At 47.0% G+C, this 22,892-nt stretch overlaps 2 protein-coding genes across 2 annotated transcripts in view; both read right to left on the bottom strand.

Moving 5' to 3' along the window:
* LOC137522049 (pneumococcal serine-rich repeat protein-like) overlaps window positions 1-12,777 on the bottom strand; it is a gene marked incomplete at its 5' end in the record, with an annotated part of 28,824 nt that extends 16,047 nt beyond the window's left edge. Inside the window, 3 exons of the mRNA XM_068242070.1 lie at window positions 1,578-11,537; window positions 11,568-12,131; window positions 12,234-12,777. Coding sequence (XP_068098171.1) covers window positions 1,578-11,537; window positions 11,568-12,131; window positions 12,234-12,777 — 11,068 coding nt within the window. The remainder of the gene's footprint in view (window positions 1-1,577; window positions 11,538-11,567; window positions 12,132-12,233) is intronic.
* Window positions 12,778-16,384: 3,607 nt separating this feature from the next.
* Window positions 16,385-22,892, bottom strand: part of LOC137522048 (streptococcal hemagglutinin-like) — a 31,788-nt gene continuing 25,280 nt past the window's right edge. The window contains exons 5-6 of the mRNA XM_068242069.1: window positions 16,486-19,784; window positions 16,385-16,402 (exon numbers count right to left, since the gene is read on the bottom strand). Of these exons, the coding sequence (XP_068098170.1) occupies window positions 16,385-16,402; window positions 16,486-19,784 (3,317 nt within the window). The remainder of the gene's footprint in view (window positions 16,403-16,485; window positions 19,785-22,892) is intronic.

The raw sequence follows: 22,892 nt of genomic DNA, 5'->3' as shown, positions 1-22,892 counted from the left end.
ATTGCGCGAATCGCGTCACTTTGTGCGCACAAAAGTCCGCGAACGGCACTTCACGTGCTAATTGTTTAGCACACCCGTGCAAAACAGTTTGCACGGCTTTGTGAATCAAGCCCAATGACATCAATTTAAGCTAATTAACGATTTAACAATAGTGTAGTGATAGTGAAGGGGTTAATCACTGAACAGCTTTAGGTTTATAACTGTGTACAGCCCTTGCTAGGCCAGCAGCACTGGAGCATGTCTCTCAGTGAGCATTCCCAAGCTAGGACGATATGTCTCATCATGGCAGCCCTCCTTATTATACATGGGGGCTGGCCAGTGTTCCTTTCTGTGATTGGGTGCCAGGGTTTAGGCTGGGAGCCCTCTGATTGGCTCAATGAGGTCAGGTGGGGCTGGCCAGGGTTCCCCTCTGTGATTGGTTGCTAGGGCTTCTGCTGGGAGCCCTCTGATTGGCTCCAGGACGTCATCTCCTTAGTTACAGTATTTCAGATCCGGATATCCGCAAAATCCGCGGATATCCGCGTTATGCGCCCAAATACCTGCAGATAACTATCCGGATTTCTACAGAAATCCGGAACCTGGAATCCGAATCAGATAGCTGAAAAATGGTCAGCTATCCGGGTTACCCGGATATCCAGAATCCGGATGAGCAGCACTGGTTACTCATCCTGGGGAGGGAAAGAGGTTCAAAGAGCATCTATAGGCAAAAAAATTATTTTATTCTGAAGGTGTGGGAAAAGGCTAGAATGTATTTTTCATAATATGCTTCTCTCCTAGGCAGATTCCCATTTACTTTCTTAGGCCTGGTTTACACTTGCATGGATGGAAAACTGACCCGTGTAAAAAACGATCTGTGGAATGGATCAGTTTTTAAAAGGCATCAGTATTCCAACCATGGTACTCCATTTCGTTAGGGCGTGGTCAATGCAACAGACGCATCGATCCGGAAAAATTGCTGCAGACCCAAACTTGTGGTCCATTTGTATTGAAGCAATATAAACGGATCCTATTGATTATTAACATAGGATCTGTTCACCTCCGCTAGGGTCTGCTCGATTACGGTCCCCTAAACGGACCATTTTTTACTCCAATGTGAACCGGGCATTAACCTGGATTCCTGGAAGAATAAAGTGAGAAGGGACTTCTTAATACAAAACAAACCTTACATAAGCGTCTCATAGCGTCCTGCTAGTTACAGCATGCTCAAGCAGTCCATGATAATAATAAAAAGAATCATCTTACTCATCTCACGTAATCATGGTTCGCTTCAACTAAGTGGGAAATGTGTAAGATGTTTCATGTCTTTATACCAATGGACTGGAGTGATGTCATCTTTCTTTCATCCTGTTCTGAGTGACTCTGTCACTGAGACAGGAAGATAAATATACATAACTAGAGACCTGTACAAATCTGACAGAAACTCCAATTCTATGTTTTTTATGTTTAGATCAGTCTCCTGAACTAAAAAATGTTTTGCACGTAGTTATACTTTAACAGTGAAAACTGTACTACATTATGACTATGAAACTATGAAATTTCATGATGAAATTGTTAGTAGAATGTAGTTAATGTAGTACCTTGTATTGTGGGTCTGTGTGTAGTACTGATTGCAGATGTTGTAAAACTGGCTCCAGGTCTTGTTGTCTTTCCTTTAGGTATTGATGTGGCTCCTGATTTTGTACTAGACTGTAGTGTTGTTCTGGCTGCTGTCTTTGTACTGGCAACAGGTGATGAGTTGCCTGCAGGAGTTGTTCTGGCAATAGAAGTTGTATTGGCCTTTAAAGTTGTACTGGCTGCAGATGATGTATTGGTTCTAGGTGTTGCACGGACCCCTGGTTTTGTATTAGACTGAAGTGTTGTTTTGGTTGCTGTTTTAGTACTGGCTACAGATGATGAATTGGCTCCTGGAGTTGTACTGGCTCTTTGTTGTGTATTTGCACCTGGTTTTATGCTGGTTTTGATACTGGTTCCTAGTGATGTTTTGGCTTCAAGTGTTGTACTTTCTTTTAGATCCGTTCTTGCTCCCTGTGTCGTAAGGGTTTTAAGAGTCATTCTGGCTCCAGTTGTTGTACTGGCAAGAAATTTGGTACTGGAAATGGAATTTGCAGCTCCAGAAGTTATATTGGACCAGAGTGTTGTACTGGCTGCAGGTGTTACATTGGTTTCAGATGATGAACTGGCTCCAGGAAATGTATTAGATACTATGATTGTACTGGCTCCAGAAGTTGAACTGGAACCAAGTGTTGTACTGACTTCAGGTGATAAACTGCCTTTAGGCAATGTAAATGTAATACCTGCTGGGGATGTACTAGTTCTAGGAGCTGAACTGGATTTAATTGTACTGGATTCAAGTAATGTACTAGCTTCTGGGGTTGTTCTGGATCCAGGAGTTGAACTGGACCCAAATGTTGTACTGGCTCCATATGATAAACTGGCTCCAGGTGATGTACTAGTTTCTGGAGATGTACTGGCTCCAGGGGTTAAACTGGACCCAAGTGTTGTACTGGTGCTAAGTGATAAACTGACTCCAGGTGATGTACTAGCTTCTGGGCTTATACTGGATCTAGGAGTTGAACTCAGTCTAATTGTTGTATTAGATTCAGGTGATGTACTAGCTTCTGGGGTAGAACTGGATCCAGGAGTTGAACTGGCCCTAAGTGTTGTACTGGCTTCAGATGACAAACTGGCTCCAGGTGATGTACTAGCTTCTGGGGTTGAACTGAACCCAAGTGTTGTACTGGCTTCAGATGACGAACTGGCTCCAGGTGATGTAGTAGCTTCTGGGGTTGAACTGGATTCAGGAGTTGAACTGGACCCAATTGTTGTACTGGCTTCAGATGATGAACTGGCTCCAGATGATGTACTTGCTCCTGGGGATGTAGTTGCTTTTGCGGTTGTGCTAGATCCAAACGTTGAGCTGGACCCCAATGCTGTACTGGCTTCAGATGATGAACTGGCTCCAGGTGATGTACTAGCTTCTGGGGTTGAACTGGATCCAGGAGTTGAACTAGCCCCAAGTGTTGTACTGGCTTCAGATGATGAACTGGCTCCAGGTAATGTACTAGCTTCTGGGGTTGAACTGGATCCAGGAGTTGAACTGGATCCAAGTATTGTACTGGCTTCAGATGATGAACTGGCTCCAGACAATGTACTTGCTCCTGGGGATGTACTTCTTTTTGGGGTTGTGCTAGATCCAGGAGTTAAACTGGTCCTCAATGCTGTGCTGGCTGCAGGTAATGTACTAGCTTCTGGGGTTGAACTGGATTCAGGAGTTGAACTGGACCTAAGTGTTGTACTGGCTTCAGATGACAAACTGTCTCCAGGTGATGTACTAGCTTCTGAGGTTGAACTGGATTCAGGAGTTGAACTGGACCCAAGTGTTGTACTGGCTTCAGATGATAAACTGGCTCCAGGTGATGTACTAGCTTCTGAGGTTAAACTGGATTCAGGAGTTGAACTGGACCCAAGTGTTGTACTGGCTTCAGATGATAAACTGGCTCCAGACGATGTACTTGCTGTGCTGGCTGCAGGTAATGTACTAGCTTCTGGGGTTGAACTGGATTCAGGAGTTGAACTGGACCTAAGTGTTGTACTGGCTTCAGATGACAAACTGTCTCCAGGTGATGTACTAGCTTCTGAGGTTGAACTGGATTCAGGAGTTGAACTGGACCCAAGTGTTGTACTGGCTTCAGATGATAAACTGGCTCCAGACGATGTACTTGCTTCTGGGGATGTAGTTGCTTTTGGGGTTGTGCTAGATCCAGGAGTTGAACTGGACCCCAATGCTGTACTGGCTTCAGGTGATGTACTAGCTTCTGGGGTTGAACTGAATCCAGGAGTTGAACTGGACCCAAGTGTTGTACTGGCTTCAGATGACAAACTGGCCCCAGGTGATGTACCAGCTTCTCGGGTTGAACTTGATCCAGGAGTCGAACTAGACCCAAATGTTGTACTTGCTTCAGATGATGAACTGGCTTCAGGTGATGTACTAGCTTTTGGAGTTGAACTGGATGCAGGAGTTGAACTGGACCCAAATGCTGTAATGGCTTCAGGTGATGTACTAGCTTCTGGGGTTATACTAGATCCAGGAGTCGAACTGGACCCAAATGTTGTAGTGGCTTCAGATGATGAACTGGCTTCAGGTGATGTACTAGCTTTTGGAGTTGAACTGGATGCAGTAGTTGAACTGGACCCAAATGCTGTAATGGCTCCAGGTGATGTACTAGCTTCTGGGGTTGAACTGGATCCCAAAGTTAAACTGGACCCAAGTGTTGTACTGGCTTCAGATGACAAACTGGCTCCAGGTGATATACTAGCTTCTGGGGTTGAACTGGATGCAGGAGTTGAACTGGACACAAATGCTGTAATGGCTTCAGGTGATGTACTAGCTTCTGGGGTTATACTAGATCCAGGAGTCGAACTGGACCCAAATGTTGTACTGGCTTCAGATGATGAACTGGCTTCAGGTGATGTACTAGCTTTTGGAGTTGAACTGGATGCAGTAGTTGAACTGGACCCAAATGCTGTAATGGCTTCAGGTGATGTACTAGCTTCTGGGGTTGTACTGGATCCAGGAGTTGAACTGGACCCAAATGTTGTACTGGCTTCAGATGATGAACTGGCTCCAGGTGATGTACTAGCTTCTGGGGTTGGACTGGATCCCAGAGTTGAACTGGACCCACTTATTGTACTGGCTTCAGATGACAAACTGGCTTCAGGTGATGTACTATCTTCTGGGGTTGAACTGGATGCAGGAGTTGAACTGGACACAAATGCTGTAATGGCTTCAGGTGATGTACTAGCTTCTGGGGTTGAACTGGATCCAGGAGTTGAACTGGATCCAAGTATTGTACTGGCTTCAGATGATGAACTGGCTCCAGACGATGTAGTTGCTCCTGGGGATGTAGTTGTTTTTGGGGTTGTGATAGATCCAGGAGTTGGACTGGTCCTCAATGCTGTGCTGGCTTCAGGTGATGTACTAGCTTCTGGTGTTGTACTGGATTCAGGAGTTGAACTGGACCCAAGTGTTGTACTGGCTTCAGAGGACAAACTGGATTCAGGTGATGTACTAGCTTCTGGGGTTGAACTGGATCCAGGAGTTGAACTGGATCCAGGAGTTGAACTGGATCCAAGTGTTGTACTGGCTTCAGATGACAAACTGGCTCCAGGTGATGTACTAGCTTCTGGGGTTGAACTGGATCCTGGAGTTGAACTGGATCCAAGTGTTGTACTGGCTTCAGATGACAAACTGGCTCCAGGTGATGTACTAGCTTCTGGAGTTGAACTGGACCTAGGAGTTGAACTGGACCCAAATGCTGTAATGGCTTCAGGTGATGTACTAGCTTGTGGGGTTGTACTGGATCCAGGAGTTGAATTGTACCCAATTGTTGTACTGGCTTCAGATGATGAACTAGCTCCAGGTGATATACTTGCTTCTGGGGTTGAACTTGATCCAGTAGTTGAACTGGACCCAAGTGTTGTACTAGCTTCAGACAATGAACTGGCTCCAGGTGATGTACTAGCTTCAGGGGATGAACTGAACCCAAGTGTTGTACTGGCTTCAGATGACGAACTGGCTCCAGGTGACGTACTAGCTTCTGGGGTTGAACTGGATTCAGGAGTTGAACTGGACCCAATTGTTGTACTGGCTTCAGATGATGAACTGGCTCCAGACGATGTACTTGCTCCTGGGGATGTAGTTGCTTTTGGGGTTGTGCTAGATCCAAATGTTGAGCTGGACCCCAATGCTGTACTGGCTTCAGATGATGAACTGGCTCCAGGTGATGTACTAGCTTCTGGGGTTGAACTGGATTCAGGAGTTGAACTGGACCCAAGTGTTGTACTGGCTTCAGATGATGAACTGCCTCCAGACAATGTACTTGTTTCTGGGGATGAAGTTGCTTTTGGGGTTGTACTAGATCCAGGAGTTGAACTGGACCCCAATGCTGTACTGGCTTCAGGTGATGTACTAGCTTCTGGGGTTGAACTGAATCCAGGAGTTGAACTGGACCCAAGTGTTGTACTGGCTTCAGATGACAAACTGGCCCCAGGTGATGTACCAGTTTCTGGGGTTGAACTTAATCCAGGAGTCGAACTAGACCCAAATGTTGTACTAGCTTCAGCTGATGAACTGGCTTCAGGTGATGTACTAGCTTTTGGAGTTGAACTGGATGCAGGAGTTGAACTAGACCCAAATGCTGTAATGGCTTCAGGTGATGTACTAGCTTCTGGGGTTGTATTGGATCCAGGAGTTGAACTGGACCCAAGTGTTGTACGGGCTTCAGATGATGAACTGGCTCCAGGTGATGTACTAGCTTCTGGGGTTGAACTGGATCCCAGAGTTGAACTGGACCCAAGTGTTGTACTGGCTTCAGATGACAAACTGGCTCCAGGTGATGTACTAGCTTCTGGGGTTGGACTGGATCCCAGAGTTGAACTGGACCCAAGTGTTGTAATGGCTTCAGATGACAAACTGGCTCCAGGTGATATACTATCTTCTGGGGTTGAACTGGATGCACGAGTTGAACTGGACACAAATGCTGTAATGGCTTCAGGTGATGTACTAGCTTCTGGGGTTGAACTGGATTCAAGTATTGTACTGGTTTCAGATGATGAACTGGCTCCAGGTGATGTACTAGCTTCTGGGGATGAACTGGATCCAGGAGTTGAACTGGGTCCAAGTATTGTACTGGCTTCAGATGATGAACTGGTTCCAGATGATGTAGTTGCTCCTAGGGATGTAGTTGTTTTTGGGGTTGTGATAGATCCAGGAGTTGGACTGGTCCTCAATGCTGTGCTGGCTTCAGGTGATGTACTAGCTTCTGGTGTTGTACTGGATTCAGGAGTTGAACTGGACCCAAGTGTTGTACTGGCTTTAGAGGACAAACTGGATCCAGGTGATGTACTAGCTTCTGGGGTTGAACTGGATCCAGGAGTTGAACTGGATCCAGGAGTTGAACTGGATCCAAGTGTTGTACTGGCTTCAGATGACAAACTGGCTCCAGGTGATGTACTAGCTTCTGGGGTTGAACTGGATCCAGGAGTTGAACTGGATCCAAGTGTTGTACTGGCTTCAGATGACAAACTGGCTCCAGGTGATGTACTAGCTTCTGGAGTTGAACTGGACCTAGGAGTTGAACTGGACCCAAATGCTGTAATGGCTTCAGGCGTTGTACTTGCTTCTGGGGTTGAACTTGATCCAGTAGTTGAACTGGACCCAAGTGTTGTACTAGCTTCAGACAATGAACTGGCTCCAGACGATGTACTAGCTTCTGGGGTTGTACTGGATCCAGGAGTCGAACTGGACCCAAATGTTGTACTGGCTTCAGATGATGAACTGGCTTCAGGTGATGTAGTAGTTTTTGGAGTTGAACTGGATTCAGGTGATGTACTAGCTTCTGGGGTTGAACTGGATTCAAGTATTGTACTAGCTTCAGATGATGAACTGGCTCCAGGAGATGTACTAGCTTCTGGGGATGAACTGAACCCAAGTGTTGTACTGGCTTTAGATGACAAACTGGCTCCAGGTGATGTACTAGCTTCTGGAGTTGAACTGGATTCAGGAGTTGAACTGGACCCAATTGTTGTACTGGCTCCAGGTGATGTACTAGCTTCTGGGGTTGAACTGGATCCAGGAGTTGAACTGGATCCAAGTATTGTACTGGCTTCAGATGATGAACTGGCTCCAGACAATGTACTTGCTCCTGGGGATGTACTTCCTTTTGGGGTTGTGCTAGATCCAGGAGTTGAACTGGTCCTCAATGCTGTGCTGGTTGCAGGTAATGTACTAGCTTCTGGGGTTGAACTGGATTCAGGAGTTGAACTGGACCCAAGTGTTGTACTGGCTTCAGATGATGAACTGGCTCCAGACGATGTACTTGCTTCTGGGGATGAAGTTGCTTTTGGGGTTGTGCTAGATCCAGGAGTTGAACTGGACCCCAATGCTGTAATGGCTTCAGGTGATGTACTAGCTTCTGGGGTTGAACTGAATCCAGGAGTTGAACTGGACCCAAGTGTTGTACTGGCTTCAGATGACAAACTGGCCCCAGGTGATGTACCAGCTTCTGGGGTTGAACTTGATCCAGGAGTCGAACTAGACCCAAATGTTGTACTGGCTTCAGATGATGAACTGGCTTCAGGTGATGTACTAGCTTTTGGAGTTGAACTGGATGCAGGAGTTGAACTAGACCCAAATGCTGTAATGGCTTCAGGTGATGTACTAGTTTCTGGGGCTGTATTGGATCCAGGAGTTGAACTGGACCCAAGTGTTGTACTGGCTTCAGATGATGTACTGGCTCCAGGTGATGTACTAGCTTCTGGGGTTGAACTGGATCCCAGAGTTGAACTGGACCCAAGTGTTGTACTGGCTTCAGATGACAAACTGGCTCCAGGTGATGTACTAGCTTCTGGGGTTGAACTGGATTCGGGAGTTGAACTGGACCCAAGTGTTGTACTGGCTTCAGATGATGAACTTGCTCCAGACGATGTACTTGCTTCTGGGGATGTAGTTGCTTTTGGGGTTGTGCTAGATCCAGGAGTTGAACTGGACCCCAATGCTGTACTGGCTTCAGGTGATGTACTAGCTTCTGGGGTTGAACTGAATCCAGGAGTTGAACTGGACCCAAGTGTTGTACTGGCTTCAGATGACAAACTGGCCCCAGGTGATGTACCAGCTTCTGGGGTTGAACTTGATCCAGGAGTCGAACTAGACCCAAATGTTGTACTGGCTTCAGATGATGAACTGGCTTCAGGTGATGTACTAGCTTTTGGAGTTGAACTGGATGCAGGAGTGGAACTGGACCCAAATGCTGTAATGGCTTGAGGTGATGTACTAGCTTCTAGGGTTGTATTGGATCCAGGAGTTGAACTGGACCCAAGTGTTGTACTGGCTTCAGATGATGAACTGGCTCCAGGTGATGTACTAGCTTCTGGGGTTGGACTGGATCCCAGAGTTGAACTGGACCCAAATGTTGTACTGGCTTCAGATGACAAACTGGCTCCAGGTGATGTACTAGCTTCTGGGGTTGAACTGGATGCAGGAGTTGAACTGGACACAAATGCTGTAATGGCTTCAGGTGATGTACTAGCTTCTGGGGTTATACTAGATCCAGGAGTTGAACTGGACCCAAATGTTGTTCTGGCTTCAGATGATGAACTGGCTTCAGGTGATATACTAGCTTTTGGAGTTGAACTGGATGCAGTAGTTGAACTGGACTCAAATGCTGTAATGGCTTCAGGTGATTTACTAGCTTCTGGGGTTGTACTGGATTCAGGAGTTGAACTGGACCCAAATGGTGTACTGGCTTCAGATGATGAACTGGCTCCAGGTGATGTACTAGCTTCTGGGGTTGGACTGGATCCCAGAGTTGAACTGGACCCAAGTGTTGTACTGGCTTCAGATGACAAACTGGCTCCAGGTGATGTACTAGCTTCTGGGGTTGAACTGGATGCAGGAGTTGAACTGGACACAAATGCTGTAATGGCTTCAGGTGATGTACTAGCTTCTGGGGTTTTACTAAATCCAGGAGTCAAACTGGACCCAAATGTTGTACTGGCTTCAGATGATGAACTGGCTTCAGGCGATGTACTAGCTTTTGGAGTTGAACTGGATGCAGTAGTTGAACTGGACCCAAATGCTGTAATGGCTTCAGGTGATGTACTAGCTTCTGGGGTTGTACTGGATGCAGAAGTTGAACTGGACCCAAATGTTGTACTGGCTTCAGATGACAAACTGGCTCCAGGTGATGTACTATCTTCTGGGGTTGAACTGGATGCAGTAGTTGAACTGGACCCAAGTGTTGTACTAGCTTCAGACAATGAACTGGCTCCAGATGATGTACTAGCTTCAGGGGTTGTACTAGATCCAGGAGTGGAACTGGACCCAAATGTTGTACTGGCTTCAGATGATGAACTGGTTTCAGGTGATGTACTAGTTTTTGCAGTTGAACTGGATTCAGGAGTTGTACTGGATTCAGGAGTTGTACTGGATTCAGGAGTTGAACTGGACCCAAATGTTGTACTGGCTTCAGATGATAAACTAGCTCCAGGTGATGTACTAGCTTCTGGGGTTGAATTGGATCCCAGAGTTGAACTGGACCCAAGTGTTGTACTGGCTTCAGATGACAAACTGGCTCCAGGTGATGTACTATATTCTGGGGTTGAACTGGATGCAGGAGTTGAACTGGACACAAATGCTGTAATGGCTTCAGGTGATGTACTAGCTTCTGGGGTTGAACTGGATTCAAGTATTGTACTGGCTTCAGATGATGAACTGGCTCCAGGTGATGTACTAGCTTCTGGGGATGAACTGAACCCAAGTGTTGTACTGGCTTTAGATGACAAACTGGCTCCAGGTGATGTACTAGCTTCTGGGGTTGAACTGGATTCAGGAGTTGAACTGGACCTAATTGTTGTACTGGCTTCAGATGATGAACTGGCTCCAGACGATGTACTTGCTCCTGGGGATGTAGTTGCTTTTGGGGTTGTGCTAGATCCAAATGATGAGCTGGACCCCAATGCTGTACTGGCTTCAGATGATGAACTGGCTCCAGGTGATGTACTAGCTTCTGGGGTTGAACTGGATCCAGGAGTTGAACTGGATCCAAGTATTGTACTGGCTTCAGATGATGAACTGGCTTCAGACAATGTACTTGCTCCTGGGGATGTACTTCCTTTTGGGGTTGTGCTAGATCCAGGAGTTGAACTGGTCCTCAATGCTGTGCTGGTTGCAGGTAATGTACTAGCTTCTGGGGTTGAACTGGATTCAGGAGTTGAACTGGACCCAAGTGTTGTACTGGCTTCAGATGATGAACTGGCTCCAGACGATGTACTTGCTTCTGGGGATGAAGTTGCTTTTGGGGTTGTGCTAGATACAGGAGTTGAACTGGACCCCAATGCTGTACTGGCTTCAGGTGATGTACTAGCTTCTGGGGTTGAACTGAATCCAGGAGTTGAACTCGACCCAAGTGTTGTACTGGCTTCAGATGACAAACTGGCCCCAGGTGATGTACCAGCTTCTGGGGTTGAACTTGATCCAGGAGTCGAACTAGACCCAAATGTTGTACTGGCTTCAGATGATGAACTGGCTTCAGGTGATGTACTAGCTTTTGGAGTTGAACTGGATGCAGGAGTTGAACTAGACCCAAATGCTGTAATGGCTTCAGGTGATGTACTAGTTTCTGGGGCTGTATTGGATCCAGGAGTTGAACTGGACCCAACTGTTGTACTGGCTTCAGATGATGTACTGGCTCCAGGTGATGTACTAGCTTCTGGGGTTGAACTGGATCCCAGAGTTGAACTGGACCCAAGTGTTGTACTGGCTTCAGATGACAAACTGGCTCCAGGTGATGTACTAGCTTCTGGGGTTGAACTGGATTCGGGAGTTGAACTGGACCCAAGTGTTGTACTGGCTTCAGATGATGAACTTGCTCCAGACGATGTACTTGCTTCTGGGGATGTAGTTGCTTTTGGGGTTGTGCTAGATCCAGGAGTTGAACTGGACCCCAATGCTGTACTGGCTTTAGGTGATGTACTAGCTTCTGGGGTTGAACTGAATCCAGGAGTTGAACTGGACCCAAGTGTTGTACTGGCTTCAGATGACAAACTGGCCCCAGGTGATGTACCAGCTTCTGGGGTTGAACTTGATCCAGGAGTCGAACTAGACCCAAATGTTGTACTGGCTTCAGATGATGAACTGGCTTCAGGTGATGTACTAGCTTTTGGAGTTGAACTGGATGCAGGAGTTGAACTGGACCCAAATGCTGTAATGGCTTGAGGTGATGTACTAGCTTCTGGGGTTGTATTGGATCCAGGAGTTGAACTGGACCCAAGTGTTGTACTGGCTTCAGATGATGAACTGGCTCCAGGTGATGTACTAGCTTCTGGGGTTGAACTGGATCCCAGAGTTGAACTGGACCCAAGTGTTGTACTGGCTTCAGATGACAAACTGGCTCCAGGTGATGTACTAGCTTCTGGGGTTGAACTGGATGCAGGAGTTGAACTGGACACAAATGTTGTAATGGCTTCAGGTGATGTACTAGCTTCTGGGGTTGTACCGGATCCAGGAGTTGAACTGGACCCAAATGTTGTACTGGCTTCAGATGATGAACTGGCTCCAGGTGATGTACTAGCTTCTGGGGTTGGACTGGATCCCAGAGTTGAACTGGACCCAAATGTTGTACTGGCTTCAGATGACAAACTGGCTCCAGGTGATGTACTATCTTCTGGGGTTGAACTGGATGCAGTAGTTGAACTGGACCCAAGTGTTGTACTAGCTTCAGACAATGAACTGGCTCCAGATGATGTACTAGCTTCAGGGGTTGTACTAGATCCAGGAGTGGAACTGGACCCAAATGTTGTACTGGCTTCAGATGATGAACTGGCTTCAGGTGATGTACTAGTTTTTGGAGTTGAACTGGATTCAGGAGTTGTACTGGATTCAGGAGTTGAACTGGACCAAATTATTGTACTGGCTTTAGATGATAAACTGGCTTCAGGTGATGTACTAGCTTCTGGAGTTGAACTGGATTCAGGAGTTGAACTGGACCCAATTGTTGTACTGGCTTCAGATGATGAACTGGCTTCAGGTGATGTACTAGCTTTTGGAGTTGAACTGGATGCAGTAGTTGAACTGGACCCAAATGCTGTAATGGCTTCAGGTGATGTACTAGCTTCTGGGGTTGTACTGGATCCAGGAGTTGAACTGGACCCAAATGTTGTACTGGCTTCAGATGAAGAACTGGCTCCAGGTGATGTACTAGCTTCTGGGGTTGGACTGGATCCCAGAGTTGAACTGGACCCAAGTGTTGTACTGGCTTCAGATGACAAACTGGCTCCAGGTGATGTACTATCTTCAGGGGTTGAACTGGATGCAGGAGTTGAACTGGACACAAATGCTGTAATGGCTTCAGGTGATGTACTAGCTTCTGGGGTTGAACTGGATTCAAGTATTGTACTGGCTTCAGATGATGAACTGGCTCCAGGTGATGTACTAGCTTCTGAGGATGAACTGGATCCAGGAGTTGAACTGGATCCAAGTATTGTACTGGCTTCAGATGATGAACTGGCTCCAGACGATGTAGTTGCTCCTGGGGATGTAGTTGTTTTTGGGGTTGTGATAGATCCAGGAGTTGGACTGGTCCTCAATGCTGTGCTGGATCCAGGTGATGTACTAGCTTCTGGGGTTGAACTGGATCCAGGAGTTGAACTGGATCCAGGAGTTGAACTGGATCCAAGTGTTGTACTGGCTTCAGATGACAAACTGGCTCCAGGTGATGTACTAGCTTCTGGGGTTGAACTGGATCCAGGAGTTGAACTGGATCCAAGTGTTGTACTGGCTTCAGATGACAAACTGGCTCCAGGTGATGTACTAGCTTCTGGAGTTGAACTGGACCTAGGAGTTGAACTGGACCCAAATGCTGTAATGGCTTCAGGCGATGTACTAGCTTCTGGGGTTGTACTGGATCCAGGAGTTGAATTGGACCCAATTGTTGTACTGACTTCAGATGATGAACTAGCTCCAGGTGATATACTAGCTTCTGGGGTTGAACTTGATCCAGTAGTTGAACTGGACCCAAGTGTTGTACTAGCTTCAGACAATGAACTGGCTCCAGACGATGTACTAGCTTCTGGGGTTGTACTAGATGCAGGAGTCGAACTGGACCCAAATGTTGTACTGGCTTCAGATGAACTGGCTTCAGGTGATGTACTAGTTTTTGGAGTTGAACTGGATTCAGGAGTTGTACTGGATTCAGGAGTTGTACTGGATTCAGGAGTTGAACTGGACGCAAATGTTGTACTGGCTTCAGATGATGAACTAGCTCCAGGTGATGTACTAGCTTCTGGGGTTGAACTGGATCCCAGAGTTGAACTGGACCCAAGTGTTGTACTGGCTTCAGATGACAAACTGGCTCCAGGTGATGTACTATCTTCTGGGGTTGAACTGGATGCAGGAGTTGAACTGGACCCAAATGCTGTAATGGCTTCAGGTGATGTACTAGCTTCTGGGGTTGAACTGGATTCAAGTATTGTACTGGCTTCAGATGATGAACTGGCTCCAGGCGATGTACTAGCTTCTGGGGATGAACTGAACCCAAGTGTTGTACTGGCTTTAGATGACGAACTGGCTCCAGGTGATGTACTAGCTTCTGGGGTTGAACTGGATTCAGGAGTTGAACTAGACCCAATTGTTGTACTGGTTTCAGATGATGAACTGGCTCCAGACAATGTACTTGCTCCTAGGGATGTAGTTGCTTTTGGGGTTGTGCTAGATCCAAATGATGAACTGGACCCAAATGTTGTACTGGCTTCAGATGATGAACTAGCTCCAGGTGATGTACTAGCTTCTGGGGTTGAACTGGATCCCAGAGTTGAACTGGACCCAAGTGTTGTACTGGCTTCAGATGACAAACTGGCTCCAGGTGATGTACTATCTTCTGGGGTTGAACTGGATGCAGGAGTTGAACTGGACACAAATGCTGTAATGGCTTCAGGAGATGTACTAGCTTCTGGGGTTGAACTGGATTCAAGTATTGTACTGGCTTCAGATGATGAACTGGCTCCAGGTGATGTACTAGCTTCTGGGGATGAACTGAACCCAAGTGTTGTACTGGCTTTAGATGACGAACTGGCTCCAGGTGATGTACTAGATTCTGGGGTTGAACTGGATTCAGGAGTTGAACTAGACCCAATTGTTGTACTGGTTTCAGATGATGAACTGGCTCCAGACAATGCACTTGCTCCTGGGGATGTAGTTGCTTTTGGGGTTGTGCTAGATCCAAATGATGAGCTGGACCCCAATGCTGTACTGGCTTCAGATGATGAACTGGCTCCAGGTGATGTACTAGCTTCTGGGGTTGAACTGGATCCAGGAGTTGAACTGGCCCCAAGTGTTGTACTGGCTTCAGATGATGAACTGGCTCCAGGTGATGTACTAGCTTCTGGGGTTGAACTGGATCCAGGAGTTGAACTGGATCCAAGAATTGTACTGGCTTCAGATGATGAACTGGCTCCAGACATTGTACTTGCTCCTGGGGATGTACTTCCTTTTGGGGTTGTGCTAGATCCAGGAGTTGAACTGGTCCTCAATGCTGTGCTGGTTGCAGGTAATGTACTAGCTTCTGGGTTTGAACTGGATTCAGGAGTTGTACTGGATTCAGGAGTTGAACTGGACCCAATTATTGTACTGGCTTTAGATGATGAACTGGCTTCAGGTGATGTACTAGCTTCTGGAGTTGAACTGGTTTCAGGAGTTGAACTGGACCCAATTGTTGTACTGGCTTCAGATGATGAACTGGCTTCAGGTGATGTACTAGCTTTTGGAGTTGAACTGGATGCAGTAGTTGAACTGGACCCAAATGCTGTAATGGCTTCAGGTGATGTACTAGCTTCTGGGGTTGTACTGGATCCAGGAGTTGAACTGGACCCAAATGTTGTACTGGCTTCAGATGATGAACTGGCTCCAGGTGATGTACTAGCTTCTGAGGATGAACTGGATCCAGGAGTTGAACTGGATCCAAGTATTGTACTGGCTTCAGATGATGAACTGGCTCCAGACGATGTAGTTGCTCCTGGGGATGTAGTTGTTTTTGGGGTTGTGATAGATCCAGGAGTTGGACTGGTCCTCAATGCTGTGCTGGCTTCAGGTGATGTACTAGCTTCTGGTGTTGTACTGGATTCAGGAGTTGAACTGGACCCAAGTGTTGTACTGGCTTCAGAGGACAAACTGTATCCAGGTGATGTACTAGCTTCTGGGGTTGAACTGGATCCAGGAGTTGAACTGGATCCAGGAGTTGAACTGGATCCAAGTGTTGTACTGGCTTCAGATGACAAACTGGCTCCAGGTGATGTACTAGCTTCTGGGGTTGAACTGGATCCAGGAGTTGAACTGGATCCAAGTGTTGTACTGGCTTCAGATGACAAACTGGCTCCAGGTGATGTACTAGCTTCTGGAGTTGAAATGGACCTAGGAGTTGAACTGGACCCAAATGCTGTAATGTCTTCAGGCGATGTACTAGCTTCTGGGGTTGTACTGGATCCAGGAGTTGAATTGGACCCAATTGTTGTACTAGCTTCAGACAATGAACTGGCTCCAGACGATGTACTAGCTTCTGGGGTTGTACTAGATGCAGGAGTCGAACTGGACCCAAATGTTGTACTGGCTTCAGATGAACTGGCTTCAGGTGATGTACTAGTTTTTGGAGTTGAACTGGATTCAGGAGTTGTACTGGATTCAGGAGTTGTACTGGATTCAGGAGTTGAACTGGACCCAAATGTTGTACTGGCTTCAGATGATGAACTAGCTCCAGGTGATGTACTATCTTCTGGGGTTGAACTGGATGCAGGAGTTGAACTGGACACAAATGCTGTAATGGCTTCAGGTGATGTACTAGCTTCTGGGGTTGAACTGGATTCAAGTATTGTACTGGCTTCAGATGATGAACTGGCTCCAGGTGATGTACTAGCTTCTGGGGATGAACTGAACCCAACTGTTGTACTGGCTTTAGATGACGAACTGGCTCCAGGTGATGTACCAGCTTCTGGGGTTGAACTGGATTCAGGAGTTGAACTGGACCCAATTGTTGTACTGGTTTCAGATGATGAACTGGCTCCAGACAATGTACTTGCTCCTGGGGATGTAGTTGCTTTTGGGGTTGTGCTAGATCCAAATGATGAGCTGGACCCCAATGCTGTACTGGCTTCAGATGATGAACTGGCTCCAGGTGATGTACTAGCTTCTGGGGTTGAACTGGATCCAGGAGTTGAACTGGCCCCAAGTGTTGTACTGGCTTCAGATGATGAACTGGCTCCAGGTGATGTACTAGCTTCTGTGGTTGAACTGGATCCAGGAGTTGAACTGGATCCAAGTATTGTACTGGCTTCAGATGATGAACTGGCTCCAGACATTGTACTTGCTCCTGGGGATGTACTTCCTTTTGGGGTTGTGCTAGATCCAGGAGTTGAACTGGTCCTCAATGCTGTGCTGGTTGCAGGTAATGTACTAGCTTCTGGGGTTGAACTGGATTCAGGAGTTGAACTGGACCTAAGTGTTGTACTGGCTTCAGATGACAAACTGGCTCCAGGTGATGTACTAGCTTCTGGGGTTGAACTGGATTCAGGCGTTGAACTGGACCCAAGTGTTGTACTGGCTTCAGATGACAAACTGGCCCCAGGTGATGTACCAGCTTCTGGGGTTGAACTTGATCCAGGAGTCGAACTAGACCCAAATGTTGTACTGGCTTCAGGTGATGTACTGGCTTCAGGTGATGTACTAGCTTTTGGAGTTGAACTGGATGCAGGAGTTGAACTAGACCCAAATGCTGTTATGGCTTCAGATAATGTACTAGCTTCTGGGGCTGTATTGGATCCAGGAGTTGAACTGGACCCAAGTGTTGTACTGGCTTCAGATGATGAACTGGCTCCAGGTGATGTACTAGCTTCTGGGGTTGAACTGGATCCCAGAGTTGAACTGGACCCAAGTGTTGTACTGGCTTCAGATGACAAACTGGCTCCAGGTGATGTACTAGCTTCTGGGGTTGAACTGGATGCAGTAGTTGAACTGGACCCAAGTGTTGTACTGGCTTCAGATGACAAACTGGCTCCAGGTGATGTACTAGCTTCTGGGGTTGAACTGGATTCGGGAGTTGAACTGGACCCAAGTGTTGTACTGGCTTCAGATGATGAACTGGCTCCAGACGATGTACTTGCTTCTGGGGATGTAGTTGCTTTTGGGGTTGTGCTAGATCCAGGAGTTGAACTGGACCCCAATGCTGTACTGGCTTCAGGTGATGTACTAGCTTCTGGGGTTAAACTGAATCCAGGAGTTGAACTGGACCCAAGTGTTGTACTGGCTTCAGATGACAAACTGGCCCCAGGTGATGTACCAGCTTCTGGGGTTGAACTTGATCCAGGAGTCGAACTAGACCCAAATGTTGTACTGGCTTCAGATGATGAACTGGCTTCAGGTGATGTACTAGCTTTTGGAGTTGAACTGGATGCAGGAGGTGAACTGGACCCAAATGCTGTAATGGCTTGAGGTGATGTACTAGCTTTTGGGGTTGTATTGGATCCAGGAGTTGAACTGGACCCAAGTGTTGTACTGGCTTCAGATGAAAAACTGGCTCCAGGTGATGTACTAGCTTCCGGGGTTGAACTGGATGCAGGAGTTGAACTGGACACAAATGCTGTAATGGCTTCAGGTGATGTACTAGCTTCTGGGGTTATACTAGATCCAGGAGTCGAACTGGACCCAAATGTTGTACTGGCTTCAGATGATGAACTGGCTTCACGTGATGTACTAGCTTTTGGAGTTGAACTGGATGCAGTAGTTGAACTGGACTCAAATGCTGTAATGGCTTTAGGTGATGTACTAGCTTCTGGGGTTGTACTGGATCCAGGAGTTAAACTGGACCCAAATGTTGTACTGGCTTCAGATGATGAACTGGCTCCAGGTGATGTACTAGCTTCTGGGGTTGGACTGGATCCCAGAGTTGAACTGGACCCAAGTGTTGTACTGGCTTCAGATGACAAACTGGCTCCAGGTGATGTACTATCTTCTGGGGTTGAACTGGATGCAGTAGTTGAACTGGACCCAAGTGTTGTACTAGCTTCAGACAATGAACTGGCTCCAGATGATGTACTAGCTTCTGGGGTTGTACTAGATCCAGGAGTCGAACTGGACCCAAATGTTGTACTGGCTTCAGATGATGAACTGGCTTCAGGTGATGTACTAGTTTTTGGAGTTGAACTGGATTCGGGAGTTGTACTGGATTCAGGAGTTGAACTGGACCCAATTATTGTACTGGCTTTAGATGATGAACTGGCTTCAGGTGATGTACTAGCTTCTGGAGTTGAACTGGATTCAGGAGTTGAACTGGACCCAATTGTTGTACTGGCTTCAGATGATGAACTGGCTCCAGGTGATGTACTAGCTTCTGGGGATGTGCTGGCTCCAGGAGTTGAACTGGACCCAATTGTTGTACTGGCTTCAGGTGATGAACTGGCTCCAGACGATGTACTAGCTTCTGGGGATGTATTAGCTTCTGGGCTTGTACTGGATCCAGGAGTTGGACTGGATTGAATAGTTGTACTGGTCTCAGGTGATGTCCTAGCTTCTGGGGATGTACTAGCTTCTGGTGTTGTGCTGGCAACAGCGATTGAACTAGACTCAAGTATTGTACTGGCTTCAGAGGATGAACTGGCTGAAGGTGGTGTACTAGATTTTGGGGATGTACTGGTTCCAGAATCTGAACTGGATCCAATTGATGTACTGGTACTGGATTCAGGTGATGTACTAGTTTCAGGGGTTGAAGTAGATCCAGAAGTTGAAGTGGACCTAATACTAGTTTCAGTTGATGTTCTGACTTCTGGTGTTGTATTGAATGTGATTGTAATGCTGGATACTGATGATGTACTGGCTTTAGATAATGAACTAGCTGCAGGTGAAGTACTAGCTTCTGGGGATATACTGGCTCCAGGAGTTGAACTGGATCTAATTGTTGTACTGGATGCAGATAATGAACTGGCTTCAGGTGATGTACTTGCTTCTGAATATGTACTTGATCCAGGTGTTGTATTAGATCCAGGTGTTGTACTGACTTCTTGTGATGAGCTGGTCTCTGGCGTGGTTCCAGATTCAGATGATGTAGATGCCTCAGGTGCTGTGCTGCCACTAGTAGTAGTACTGGATTCAGCTGATGTGCTGATTGATGGTGTTGAAGTAGCTGTGGGAGATGTACTGGTAAACGTCTGGGTTGGTAATGCAGTGCTGGTGAAATGCAGTACCTCCTCTGGAATATTAAAAACAATTAATTAGTATACATTTACTTTTAACACATTTAAGTTTATTGTCAATCATCAAAGCCAGTTGTAATTTTGGTAGGCTTTCTGAATGTTTTTTATTTAGTTTTAACAATTTATTTTGTGTTTTTGTGAATAGCAATGGAATGATGAATCACTTAAAGGATACTGCAGCCGAAAGGCTGCTGAGAGATAAAACCTGCAATGTGTAGGGAAAGAAAAGTACATACTCACCGCTCCCCTCGCTCCCTGCCGTCGGGTCCTGCTCGTCAGCCACAGCTCCCGGTACTGGCCGACTCTCTTGACCCCTGACCCGGGCATACTGCGCCGCGCATGCGCAGTATGTCCTGTAATCTTCGCTTCTGGCGTTGCATCATGACGCCAGAAGTACGTACACTCCCCCGCCTCCTGCGTGTGCGCTCCAGCGGCTCCACTTTAAAGCTTTATAGTGGAGCCGCTGAAGCGCACACGCAGGAGGCGGAGGAGTGTCTGTACTTCTGGCGTCATGATGCGACGCCAGAAGCGAAGATTACAGGACATACTACGCATTCGCGGCGCAGTATGCCCGGGTCAGGGGTCAAGAGAGTCGGCCAGTACCGGGAGCTGTGGCTGACGAGCGGGTCCCGACGGCAGGGAGCGAGGGGAGCGGTGAGTATGTACTTTTCTTTCCCTACACATTGCAGGTTTCTATCTCTCAGCAGCCTTTCGGCTGCAGTATCCTTTAAAGTAGAATGAAACTCAAAACTGCATTTTTTTTGGTCAAAAACATTAACCCCCTTCCGCCTAACACCGATCGGTGGCGGGAGGGTGGTAGCCCCAGGACCGCCTAACGCCGATCATTGTCAAGTCCTGGAAGTGAGGTCTAGCAGGGAACGCACGTGCGCATGCACGATCGTTCCCTGCAGAGACCCCCTGAGTGCGGCTGGCAGGCTATTAACAAAAAAACAAAAACCCTCTTTGTTTACATCTGTACAATGCTGCTATCTAGCAAAGCGCTGTACAAGGGACACTTAACTGTCCCTCCGAGTGGGGGAAAAAGTATAGATCGCTGCCTAGGTACAATTTAGGGAGGAAGTGGGGACTACAGTAATTAAAAAAAGGCCCTTTTTTCAATAGACAAAACCTAACCGTCGCAGCAGCAATCAGATGCCACCAACAGAGAGCTCTGTTGGTGGCAAGCAAAGGAGGGCAGTTTAATTTGCGTGCTAAGTTGTATGGCCCTGCAGCACTATGTTAAAGCTGCAATGTTCTGAATTGTAAAAAAAATCGCCAGGTCACAAGGGTGGTTTAAGGCTGTGGTCCTGAAGTGTAGAGTTGGGCCGAACGGTTCGCCGGCGAACCTGGTTCGCGCGAACCTAGGTGGTTCGCGTGCGGGTACCGCACGCGAACTTTATTGCGGAAAAGTTCGCCCCATTGCGGTTCGCCCCATAATGCACTGAGGGTCAACTTTGACCCTCTACATCACAGTCAGCAGGCCCAGTGTAGCCAATTAGGCTACACTAGCCCCTGGAGCCCCACCCCCCCTTATATAGGCAGGCAGCGGCGGCCGTGGCCACTCGTGTGCCTGCATTAGTTAGAGTAGGGCGAGCTACTGCAGTCTCTCATAGGGAAAGATTAGTTAGCCTTAGCTTGTCCCTGGCTGCATACCTGTTCATTGATCCTGCCACTGCATACCTGTTCATTGATCCTGCCACTGCATACCTGTTCATTGATCCTGCCACTGCATACCTGTTCATTGATCCTGCCACTGCATACCTGTTCATTGATCCTGCCACTGCATACCTGTTCATTGATCCTGCCACTGCATACCTGTTCATTGATCCTGCCACTGCATACCTGTTCATTGATCCTGCCACTGCATACCTGTTCAGTGATCCTGCCACTGCATACCTGTTCATTGATCCTGCCACTGCATACCTGTTCTGTGAACCCACCACTGCATACCTGTTCTGTTCAGTGGACCCGCCACTGTATACCTGTTTAGTGAACCCGCCACTGCATACCTGTTCTGTTCAGTGGACCCGCCACTGTATACCTGTTCAGTGGACCCGCCACTGCATACCTGTTCTGTTCAGTGAACCCGCCACTGCATACCTGTTCTGTTCAGTGGAGTTTGGTGTGTCAGTGTGAAGCAGTACCTTAATTACACTCCCTGATTGATGTATACACATGCAAGATGTTTTAAAGCACTTTAGGCCTGTCATTTAGCATTCAATGTGATTTCTGCCCTTAAAACGCTGCTTTGCGTCAAATCCAGATTTTTCCCGGTGACTTTTGGCGTGTATCCCACTCCGCCATGCCCCCCTCCAGGTGTTAGACCCCTTGAAACATCTTTTCCATCACTTTTGTGGCCAGCATAATTTTTTTTTTTTTTCAAAGTTCGCATCCCCATTGAAGTCTATTGCGGTTCGCGAACTTTAACGCGAACCGAACCTTCCGCGAAAGTTCGCGAACCCGGTTCGCGAACCTAAAATCGGAGGTTCGGCCCAACTCTACTGAAGTGGTGAAACACAGCAAAAAAAAAAAAATAGCTGAGAGAACATACAGTGCTGCCCATGATTATTCATACCCCTAGCAAATTTTGACTTAAAGTTACATTTAAGCAGCAAGTAATTTTTTGACGGGAAATGACATAGATGTCTCCCAAAAAAGTAATATGACAATGTACAAGAGACATTATTGTGGGGAAAAAAAACATTTCACAGCTTTATTTAAATTTGAGCAAAAAGTGTCCAGTCCAAAATTATTCATACCCTTCTCAATAATCCATAGAAAAGCCTTTATTGGTTATTACAGGAATCAAACACTTCCTATAATTGCAGACTAGCTTTTTGCACAGCCGCAGGTCCCCAGTGAGCTCCTCTGTCTAAAGGTGCGTACACACATGCGACTATAGTCGTTTGTAACGATCGTTCCCCGATCTTTACCAACGACGATCGTTACAAAAAACGAACCAACGACTATTAAGGCAAACGACGAACGAGGCAAATCGCTACAAAACAAAGTTCTGTCTTGGCGGATTTTTACCACCGACGATCGTTAGCAAAAGTGGTACATCGTTGGAAACGATCGTTCGTACCAGGCTGGACATGCATATT

The sequence above is a fragment of the Hyperolius riggenbachi genome, chromosome 6, assembly GCF_040937935.1.
Source record: "Hyperolius riggenbachi isolate aHypRig1 chromosome 6, aHypRig1.pri, whole genome shotgun sequence".
Classification (NCBI taxonomy): domain Eukaryota; kingdom Metazoa; phylum Chordata; class Amphibia; order Anura; family Hyperoliidae; genus Hyperolius; species Hyperolius riggenbachi.
The sequence above is the reverse complement of the archived record's forward strand: the minus strand, read 5'-3'. Positions and strand labels throughout refer to the sequence as shown.